An 11,718-nucleotide genomic window follows, 5' to 3' on the forward strand; every position below is an offset into this window, starting at 1 on the left:
CATGAAAAACGAGGGCAAAAACAAGTGTTGTGTTTTTTTTTTTTTCTTTCTAATTTTGTTCAGTGTAGTTTGTGTGCCGTTGCGAAGCCTGTTTACGTTTTTCCTCAATGGGATATCATCCAGGATAAACAGGACTAAAAAAAAAAAAAAAAATCCTGCCAGGACCTGCATGTCATTTCACTTGCGTCGGGTAATAGGAATTGTTTTTTCTTTTCTTTTTTTCTTTTTTTTGGGGGGGGGAGGGGTTAAATCCATGACACATCTGTCTCTGAATTGTTGTGGTGAAGAATAGTGGTGGCGACAGTCCCATTTTCCTTTCTTAGTCATGTGCTCCCACCATAAATAGTGCTTTCAGTTTTGTTCTGCTGTCTGTGGGCATTATAACTCGGTTCCCTTGCATTAAAGGAAATGTGAAGGTAGAAATATGGGAGTTTCCTTTGTGTTGGGGCCTTTGTTCTCCTCTTTTTTTTTTTTTTTTTTTTTTCTTTTTTTTTTTTTAAAAAAAAAAAAAAAAAAAAAAAAATTTAGATGCAGGCTTAGTTTGTGTTCCTGTCCCTGGCTTCAATATCAAGTGAGTCTGGTAAAAAATATAAGGTTGGTTTTTAGATTCCTGGTTTTCTAGAGGAGCAAATACAATTCGCTTTGATATACGAGTGCTTTGGATTACAAGCATGTTTCCGGAACAAATTATGCTCTCAATCCAAGGTTTTACTGTATATTGATTTTCCTTCCTAAGCAGCACCAATACTCTAGGTCCCATCCAAACGGTCGTTTAAGATTAGATGCAGAAGATCCAGTTGGGGGCTCCCTGCGATCTTATCAGGTCTGCCTGTCCGTTTTTTCAGGGAGACCTGATCAGTTGGTCCATGCATTCCTATGGACCATCTGGTGTAAAAGGACTTGTCTGTTTTCACCTTCCTACCACCCAGATTGTTGCCTGCCGTTTGGGTAGACCGGATCGGAGGAAGCCGGGTTTAAATGTACAGTGGAGTCTGTTTTTACTCCCAGCCACTCATAGAGCACAGTGGAGTCTGTTCTACAAAAACCTGAGCGGACACTGACCTATCATCTGCCCCACTCTCCTTCAGTTGGCAGGGGATTAGCAGACATATCCCCAGCTGATTGGACTGTGGAAGGGTCCATGAAAGGGTTACGTGTAGTCTAAGTGGGGTACACACTATAAAAAAAAAAAATCGGGCAAACGATTGTCCGCTTTTTCCTCATTGATTCACAACAAATCTGAACCAATGAAAGAATTTTCTTACGAAAATACTCCTACGACAAAGGCTTTTTTTTTGTTTCTGATCATGCGCAGTCTTTTCTGATTTTTCTTGTACAAAAATCATACCAAAACGATGCACATTAACCACTTAATGACGGCGGAGCGGTGTAGCTATTATCCTGGGACGCCGTCATGACGGCACACCAGAACAGCCTCTCGCGCGTGCCCCCTGGGGCGAGTGGAGCGGCGATCAAGACCGCGCTGTGTTGCTAGGACACGGCGTGATCCCGATCTCGGTAAAGAGTCAATGACGTGAATCTTTACCCATGTGATCGGCTGTGTCCAATCGCAGCCGGTCACATGTAAATGAGGAAGTGCTGTTATTCGGCTCTCCTCGGCTCACACTGTCAGTGTGTGAGGCGAGGAGAGCCGATCAGCGGCTCCTCCTCATAGGGGACACAGGGAAATGTAATCGGGGCACTGATCACCAGTGCCCTTATTACACAAGAGTGAAATAAAATGCCATAACTGCCCACCATCAGTGCCCACAATCAATCAGTGCCCATAGTGCTGCCAGTCAGTGTCTGCTCATCTAGGCACTGATGGGCACTGATGTGGCTGTCCGTCAGTGCTGCCTATCAGTGCTCATCAGTGCGGCATATTAGTACCTCATCAGTGCCACCTCATCAGTGAAGGAGAATTTATTTATTTTCAAAATTTACTCACAGAAAATAAGAAACTTTTTTTTTTTTTTTTCTTTCAAGTGTCTTTCTTTTTTCTTAAGAAATAAAAAAAAAAAACCCAGAGATGATTAAATACCACCAAAAGAAAGCTCTATTTTGTGTGAAAAAAATAATTTCATATGGGTACAGTGTAGCATGACCACGCAATTGTCATTCAAAGTGTGAGAGTGCTGAAAGCTGAAAATTGGCCTGGGCAGGAAGGGGGTGAAAGTGCACTGTAGGCAAGTGGTTAAACAAAAATCGTTAAATTTTTCCTGTACGAGAAAAAATTTGGAGTTTGTCCCTTAGAGAATATTTGTACGAAAATTCTGAATCTGTAGAAAGTTCTGTACACACTATACAAAAATTGTACGAAAATTCTTTGGACAATGTTCGCCTGATTTTCTTATCGTGTATACGAGCCTTTAGTGCTCCTAATTGAGTGAAGTACACACTATATAGAGAGAGATGTTCATATTTCATGTCTGAGGTTTACAACTACTTTAAGCTTTAGGTAATCATTCCAAGTGGGAGTGTGAAGAATTTCAGAGAAAGTGAAACCAGTTTGTGTGCAGCTCACATAGCAGAAGAGGATTTTTAGGCTTTGTTTTTGGAAGGGTAGTATTTTCAGTAATATTCAGCATGTTGCTTTGAACCTGTCTAGATGTTGGCTTGAATGGAAATAATACACGTCTTAATATTCTTTCAGAGTGACTTTCTTCTTTAATGCTGCTGCTGTAACCAAGGCATACGGTTCTAATCTTTGTCATGTTGCTTTTACACAATGTCTTGTATGTGAAAGCCAGCAGGTTGTTTTTTCCATTGTATGCATACTTCAGGAAAAATGTAGGCCTAGTTATCAAGCCTTGTTCAATAATTGTTTTGCAGCTATTTTCGTGTGGTGTTTTTGTCTTCCTTTTTTTTTTTTTTTTTGGGGGGGGGGGAGCGGGTACCTAGTTTTGACAGGTACCTGCTCTAGGCGGCTCAAGTGGAAGTCCCCAAACCCCCTGCAATCAAGTCATAGGTGCCAGAAGATTGCCCGGCCACTAAGGAAGCGCAGCATGACTCGCGCATGCACAGTTCACACCTAGCTGTGAAGCCGCAAGCTGTCACAGCCGGGTGCCCACGCTTGTGATGCTGACACCGCAGGGAGAAGAGGGAGGGGACCGAGGCTCCCGTCAAACGCATAGCTGTATTGTGGGACAGGTGAATGTGTGTTAAGTCAGCAGCTACACCTTTTTAGCTGCTGACTTTTAATAAACACAAAAATGGCTGGAACTCCGCTTTAAGGCGCCACTTGCCCCAATACATTTTTTTCATGCTGGACCAGACCACCCAAACAGCCCCAGCATAAGTGGAGGGGAGGGGGGGAAGATGGGGGAAGGAGGAGCCCACGTCCGCCCAAAAAATTCTCCAGGGGGGAGGGAAAGCTACTCGCCATACCAGGAACCAGGTGGGCCTCTTATGTTTTTAGAAAGGGCCAGGGAATCTTTTAAACCAAAATGCTGCTTTCTCTTTCGTTTGGACACAGCTCCTGATATTCATAACCATTGGGTTATACTGCCCCCTACAGGAGTAGAGCATTAGGCAGAAAAAGAATCTGGCTATGCCTATGGGCAGTCCCAGGGGGTATACTCCCTCTCCCTGCTATAGGTACTCAGTTTTTTTTTTTTTTTTTTTTATAGAAATACAGTAAACCCCCCCCCCCCCCCTCCATTACATTCCAGACCCAGCCGCGAAAAGTGGAAATCCGCGAAATAGAAAAACCCTATTAAAATGCATTGTAGGCATGTTTTTTTTACTGTCACTGTACGTGTAAAAGCATTTTAAGGTCTTTAAACACACTTTTAAAACAATAGAAACTGATTTAAACACAAAAGATACTGGGAGACATAGCAAGAGCTATGGAAAACACAAATATTTCATTTTTAATGATTTATATAGTAAAATAACATTACAAAAAAAAAAAACGCGAAATACCGGGACCACAAAAACTGAACCGCGATGGAGCGGGGGTTTACTGTATTTTTTTTTTTTTTTATCTTCTGGATTTTTCCTGTGAGATCCACAATTAACTGCTAGACTAGGCGACGGGCTGGATAATGTAGATCCAGTGGTCACCGCAGACTTCAGCTCCGTGCTAGGTTGGCCACGACATAGCCCCACTGGACGGGGGCTGGCCTGCGAGTTAAATGCCTTGCGAGGTCGCAATGACCGGGTCTCAGCCCGATTCACAGCAATCCTCTTGGTGGACTGCCCCCCCCCCCCCCCCCATTTAGATGGCGAGGGGTTCTGTCTGGAGCGGTGCCCATCTGGTTCCTGGTATGGTGAGTAGCTGTCATCCCCCCCCCCCCCCCGCCCTGGAGAATTTTTTGGGTGCACGTGGGCTCCTTTCCTTAATGCACCCCCCTTTCATCTTTCCCCCATCTCCACCCCCCCCTCCCCTCCACAAATGCTGGTGCTGTTTGGGTGGTCTGGTCCACCTCCTGGGGTGGAGGCAGAACACTAAACCCAAGAGAATTCTGGTCATCTTAGTAGCTCCAGACTGACCTCCTGGAGCTTGGTACGCTGATCTGGTGCGGCTGGTCGCCAACCTTGAAAGCTTCCTCTCAGGATCTTCTGTCCCAAGGGCTAATCTTCATTCTGCTTTACATTTGCTGGCTTTGACAGCTTGGCTGTTAAATGCCAGGTGCTGAAAGCTAGGGGTTTTATGAGTCGGTGATTCCTACCCTGTTGAAAGCTAGGCAATCTACTTCTAGGAAGATCTAACATGGTACGTGGAAGATGTACATTGCGTGGTCTGAGTCTCCTGTGGATTCTCCTCGCTCCTTCTCGGTGGCTCGGATCTTAAACTTCCTTCAACGTGGGTGGGGGTTTGAACAGAAATTTGGCCTTGAGTACTATCAAGGGCCAAGTGTCGGCCTTGGCGGTCTTTTTCCAACGATCTTCGGCCACACACTCCCTGGTGTCCAACATTTGGTTCCTCCAGTGCAAGCTCTGTTACCGCCTTGGGATCTTAATTTGGTGCTTTCAGTTCTGCAGAAGCCTCCTTTTGAAAATATTCGAGAGATTCCCCTACTTGCATTGTCCCAGAAGGTTGTCTTTTTAGTGGCTGTCACTTCTGCGCGCAGGGTGTCAGAACTGGTGGCATTAGCCTGTCCACCTTACCTGGTGATTCATAGGGATAAGGTGGTTCTTCGCCCCAGTCCGTCGTTCCTTCCTAAGATTATCTCTGACTTTCATTTGAATGAAGACATTGTGTTGCCTTCCCTGTGTCCCAGGCCTAAACATCTGAAGAAAATTGCCTTGCATGCCTTGGATGTGTACCTGGCAGCTACGGAGTCTTTTAGGAAGTCACTCGCTATTTGTGCTCATGGATGGGCCTCGGAAAGGGTTGTCCGCTTCTTCTGCGACCATTTCCAGATGGATCAGACAGACGGTGATTCAGGCCTATTCCATAAAGGCTCAGGTTCCTCCTTTCCCTGTTAAGGCTCACTCTACTCAGGCACTTGGTGTCTCCTGGGCCTTCTGCCATCAGGCGTCAGTGACGCAGTTTTGCAAGTCGGCCACCTGGTCGTCTGTGCACACTTTCACAAAGTTTTATAAAGGGGGTGTGTTGGCATCTGCGGATGTTTCTTTTGGCAGCAAGGTTTTGCTGGGTACTGGACTGGATCCTCTTAAGAGGGTGTATTTTTATTTTTTTTTAATTTCAGGTTGGCTACTGTTTAGCCTTGGGAATTTTTTTTGCTGTTCCCACCCCTCATGATTAACACTGCTTTGGGACGTTCCAATGGTTATGAAAATCAGGATCTGTGTCTGTCAATGAACGAAAGAGAAAATGGGATTTTTGACTTCCCATAAAATCCATTTCTCTGATGTTCATTGACGGACACAGCACCCACCCCCTCTATGGAGTTGTAATTCTTCTGACACTGCTTGTAACAAAACTGAGTACCTATAGCAGGGAGAGGGAGTATACCCTCTGGGACTGCCCATAGGCATAGCCAGATTCTTTTTCTGCCTAATGTTCTACTCCTACTCCTGTCCCACACCTGTAGGGGGCAGTATAACCCAATGGTCATGAAGATCAGGAGCTGTCATCAACGAACATCAGAGAAATAGATTTTACGGGAAGTCAAAAATCCATATTTTTGGGTTCAATAGACTTAAATGGAGACGCTGCAGAAAAGCACGTAGCATGTGTTTAACGCATTTTGCATGGATCTGCCCAACAACAAATTTGGCCAAAAAAAGGTAACAAATCAAAAAAATGCAAAACTCATTAAAAACGTGTATCCAAAAAACAGAGTTCAGCAAAAAGCACTGCAGAAATGCTTAAAAGCAATGTGCATAGATGTGAATCGTGCCTTTCACACCTGAGCGTAGTGCTGCGTCAGAGCTTTTTAGGGGAGCGGCACCGTTCATCTAAATCTGCCTCTTTCCACTCCAAAAAGCGCTCCAAAGAAACTCCTGTACCAAATCTTGGCATAGAGCCAGGGGCGTTTGGCTTTTCGATGTTTGCCGCGATTTCATCACGTTTGGTCAATCGTGGCAAAATGGCATGGTGGCATTAAGAAATAATGGCGTTGAAAAGGCATCCAGCGTTTTTGCCATGTTGTTGGATTTGTGGGCAGAATTGCGGTGATTCAAATCGCCCGGGTGTGAACAGAGCCTAAGGCTTTATGTACACCACTACAGCTCCTAAACCTGGGTTTAGGAGCTTTTGCGTTGGGTTTTTTTTTTTTTTTTTTTCTTCTCACCAAAGCTCCTAAACTCAACTCTATAAAAGCCTTGTGGGGATGATTTTACTGAAGGCAAATCCACTCTGCCCTAAAAGAGCAGTTGCTGTAGATCTGATGGGAAGATCTGAAATGAGGAGAAGCTCTGATATCATCCAGTCCTGTGCAAGCAAAAATGCTGATTATTTTCCTTGCATGTCCCCTTCAGATCTACAGCAATTGCACTTGTAGTGCACAGTGGATTTGCCTTTTAGTAAATAAACCCATAAATGTGTCCGTGTACAAATAGACTTTTAGGATCATTTAGGAGCTGCTACAGTTAGGTGAGGTTCAACCTCCCTCTCCAGAATGTAGAAGAATCACGTTCAGGATAGGAACGTTTTTCATAATCTATGTGTACATGAAGCCGTATAGGCACAACGTGCACTTTTTTTCCCAGTGTACCTTTCATAAAACATGAATAGTAATGTGAAATACATACCTACACTTGGGCAAACCTTGTGCCCAGGAACTAGTGCAAAGTCAACCTTCTGAAATACTTTGATGCAATAATGTACATTATAGTGCACCCACTGCAGGAATCTGGGAACTCCAAAAGCTGAAGGTAACTGAATGCTTTCATAGACGCAGGAATACAGAAATACAACCTACCTATTTATACCTTTTTTTTTTTTTTTTTTTTTTTTTTTTTTTTTTTTTTTTAAATTTGTGAAATGTACATCTGCTGTTTTGTAAGAATGAGTTGTTTTCTTCAGGCTGTTATAGAGCATTTATCTTGCGTGTTAGCACAGCAGCTCTTGTGATGCAACGTATGTGAGTCAGCGTACACTGCAGGTTATCTTGTCCTCTATGGTAAATAAGCTCAATAGCAGCAGGTCACATTATCATTAATTTTAGTGTGTAATAAAACAAGTGTGGTTATGTAATCATGTCATCACTTTCTGTCAGGTATTAACTCCCATTTGAAGAAACTGTGATGTGCGGTTTGTAGTACAGTGTTTCTTTGACAGTTTGTACAGGGGTAGCTTTTTCGCTTTTGCCCAGTTAGGAGCTTTTCAGAAGAATTGCTGGGAATTTACTCTACTCTACATTTGTTGTGATGTTTCAATACAGCAGTATTTTGTGTACAATTTGCTTGTTTGTATACAGCACACTTCTATAGCTTGAGAAGTGTGTTTTTTTTTTTTTAAGGTGGTGATGATGGTGTCCTTGAACTAACATCTTGATAAACCTGCCATGACTCCTGTTATCATCAAAGAAAATTGAACTCTGATCCTATTTAACTGTATGATGGGCTGTTGCATTTTGCACCTATGTGGGGGGGACTTGTGGAGAGGCAGGGGCTACTGGACATTGTTCTTCTACTGAAAATATTTAATTTCATAATTTTACTTCAATATTTGAATTGTTTGAAGCAACGAGTTAAAAGCAGATGACCTATCCCTTTTTTTTTTTTTCTTGTACAGTATTCAGTGCATGTGCTGGTGAAAGCAGATGGAGAAGTGTCTGTTTAGGAACAGACTGTAAAATCTGTAGGAGGAGAAACCTATGTTGAAGGGGAAAAGGCACGCATGTGAGCAAATGAATAAGCAGCAGTTCACCCCATGCATCCGTCTTCTCTCACTTTCCTTTTCCAGATAGAGGATGAAGAGGAGAGCATCTGAAAGGGATTCTGGAGAGACCTCTTCCAGATCCAAGGCACTCTGCACCAGTATCTCGGGAAGTAATGCAAAGAGGGCAGGTCCTTTCATTCTAGGTAGGCTTCAGTCTTGCTTTGTTTTATACTTCTGAGTTGCATGTTTTAGCCAGGAAATGTGTATCTTGAGAAGATCTAACAAAATCACAAGATGTGGTAGTTAGTGGTAGTTAATGGTAATCTATCTGTGCTGACTTGGGAACATGTCCCTGACATGCCTATTGAATGTTGTGATATTTGTTAGCGATATATCTTGGGACTGCTACATACCTGGCCGTGCACATATTTATTAAATAATAAACATGTATATAAAATTATATACCTTTTTTTTTTTTTTTTTTTTTTTTTGATACACATGGAATGCATTGTTGATTTCAGGAGACTGTCCCCAGATCATGATCTCAAATCCCCCCCCCCCCCCCTCCACCTCCGCTCACTGTGCTGGGACGGACCTGTCAGATCCCCACTCTCCTCTATGGGGGAGATCGGATAAAAACTTTTTTTTTTTTTTTTTTTCATCCGGTCCTCCAGACGGATGGAAAATAGTGTTACCATCCATCTGGATTTCATGGACAGGATCAAATAGCAGCAGGTGTCAGCGGACATTTCACCTCTGAAATCCACTGCTCCATAGAGGTACATGGAGCGTCCAATCAGGTTCACCTGAAAAACTGACAGGTGGGCCTGATCGGAAGGCCCGCATGAAAGGGGCCTGAAGGCTGCATTTACACCTGTGCGTTTTCGAAATGCGTGACAAAACACACAAGTGCATTTTGGAAACTAGTTGCTGCTATTGGGGGTCGCTCATGTGGTGCCATTAATGAGCATCCCAAGTGAGGGTAGCAGATGTGTGTTTTTACCTGGCAAAAAATGTGCTGCAACAAGAGCTATTTTCGGCCATTAATCAGGTGAATGGGTTGCCGTACGCACGCATAACAGGTGGAAAATGTGTAAATAAAACAAAAAGAGCGGGAACATGCGTCCCTCCTTCACTTCACGTGTGAATGGGGCCTCTGTCCTCTAGACAGAAATTGCAAGTTAACACATACAAAACTTTGCCATCCCACTACAAGAGGTTTTCTGGATTTGGGCTTTAGGCTCCATGTACACGGGACGTTGCGTTTTTTTCAGAAGCCCCTGAACCCACCTACATGTTATCTTATCTGTCCATGTACACAGGGTCGTTTAGTCATTTGCAGGCAGTTGAGTTCAGGGACGTTTTTTGGAATGCAATTATTTGTGTTCGAGCGTGTGTTTCCCGGCATTTCAAACGCAGAAACGCAGCCGAACGTGATGAACATACGTTCAGCCACGTTTATAAGTTTTTTTTTTTTTTTTTTTTTTTTTTCTTCCATTCAAAATCAATGGTTCCTATGGGAGCCTATTGATTTGAATGGAAGTCGCACCGCAAGTCGGATCAGGATGATCCAACTTGCGGCGCGACTTGCACTGTGAGAATCTTGAGGGGGAACTCCACGATAAAAATGGGGGAAAAAAACTGCGTGGGGGTCCCCCCAGGTCCCAAACCAGGCCCTTCGGGTCTGGTATGGAATTTGAGGGTAGCCCCATGCTGAAACTGCGTGGGGTCCCCCCCAAAATCCATACCAGACCCTAATCCGAGCATGCAGCTTGGTAGGGCAGGAAGGGGGAGGGGACGAGCGAGCGGCCCCACCCCCCCTGGACCATACCAGGCCACATGCCCTCAACATGGGGGGGGGGGTGTTGGTGCTTTGGGGCAGGGGGAGCTCTGCACCCCCCACCCAAAGCACCTTGCCCCCATGTTGATGAGGACAAGGGCCTCATCCCCACAACCCTGGCTCGCTCGTCCCCTCCCCCTTCCTACCCTACCGGGCTGCATGCTCGGATAAGGGTTTGGTATGGATTTTGGGGGGGGGGGGGCCCACGCCCGTTTTTCGGGTGGGGCTACCCTCAAATTCCATACCAGGCCTGAAGGGCCTGGTTTGGAACCTGGGGGGGGGGGGACCCCCACGCAGTTATTTTTCCCCTTTTTGGCGTGGAGTTCCCCCCCTCATCCTGAACCGACTTGCAGTGCGACTTCCATTCAAATCAATAGGCTCCCATAGGGAACCATTGATTTTGAATGGAGGCAGAAAAAACGCTGCTAAAAGCAGTCGTGGCCAAACGTGCAATAACGCCAATGGAAAAAGCTACTGAAAGCACGTTAACAGCTGCTTTTTCCCGGCGTCAGAACTAGCTTTGCAGCACATTTTTTCTAACGTCCCGTGTACATGGAGCCTTATAGCTGCACAATTTTAATATCTGCAAGCCATTTGCTTACTTGTTCCAGAAAAGCTCTTCATTTCAAAATCAAGTTTTCTCAGTCTGAGCTCCTAAACTTGTCCCCCATGACTTCCTACTGGAGCCGTTTCTGCTTTGAATGACCTGGTGCTGCTTTTTTCTCTGACGCAATGGCTCCTGGTTGCATTTTCTCCACTGTGTGGTAAACCAGGAGCAATGAAGTGCTTACTGTGGGTGGGTACTACTGCATGGTTACATCATATACAGATAGAAAGTCCTACCTTTAACCGGAGTGCATACACAAGGAATAACTTTTATCTCTATCTCATGTCTGAACTTTTTATAAACAGTGGAGGGCCTCTGACAGCAGCAACACAGCTACTGTGTTTTCATTGAAACTCCTCACTATCATATTGAATATCAGGAATTGCTGGCATCTGCTGAATAGGTAGCAGCAGAAGGATGAGGTGCCTTATTCTTTGTGTGTGTGTGTGTGTGTGTGTGTGTATGTGTGTGTATATATGTATATATATATATATATATATATATATATATATATATATATATATATATATATATATATATATATATATATATATATATATAAAACTTTTTTTTTTTATTTTGCCAGATGTAGTGCACCCTCAACTGGTTAAAATGGGTTTTAATGAAAGCTGAATAATCTACTTTAAATGCAGTTTGCCTCCCTTTTTTTTTTTTTTTCTTCTTTTTCTATATTTTATTTTAAAGATTTTCTTTCTGCAGGGCCTCGTTTAGGAAACTCTCCTGTCCCGAGCATTGTACAGTGCTTGGCACGGAAAGATGGCACAGATGACTTTTATCAGCTTAAGGTGAGCTTGTGGAAGTTGCTCTCAAATACACTATACTGTGAGGCTGCGCATTCTTTTCCTAGTTAAAATACCAATAACTAAGATCCCTGCAAACCATTAAATTCTCACATCTGCTGTTGCCTGCACCACTAAATATAGCAAGCGGCACAGGAGGTGAATGCCACCATAAGTATTTGTTTCTGATACTACTGGATTGTAGCTGCGTTTGGTGCAGCAGGAAAGTTAGTAA

The 11,718-nt window shown here is 43.9% G+C and overlaps 1 protein-coding gene across 1 annotated transcript in view; it reads left to right on the forward strand.

Moving 5' to 3' along the window:
• Positions 1-8,171: 8,171 nt before the first annotated feature.
• STK40 (serine/threonine kinase 40) overlaps positions 8,172-11,718 on the forward strand; it is a 60,893-nt gene continuing 57,346 nt past the window's right edge. The window contains exons 1-2 of the mRNA XM_082247174.1: positions 8,172-8,439; positions 11,404-11,489. Coding sequence (XP_082103300.1) covers positions 8,328-8,439; positions 11,404-11,489 — 198 coding nt within the window. The 5' untranslated portion in view covers positions 8,172-8,327. The remainder of the gene's footprint in view (positions 8,440-11,403; positions 11,490-11,718) is intronic.

This window comes from Pelophylax lessonae (genome assembly GCF_965119305.1).
Source record: "Pelophylax lessonae genome assembly, chromosome: 2".
NCBI classification, from domain to species: Eukaryota; Metazoa; Chordata; class Amphibia; order Anura; family Ranidae; genus Pelophylax; species Pelophylax lessonae.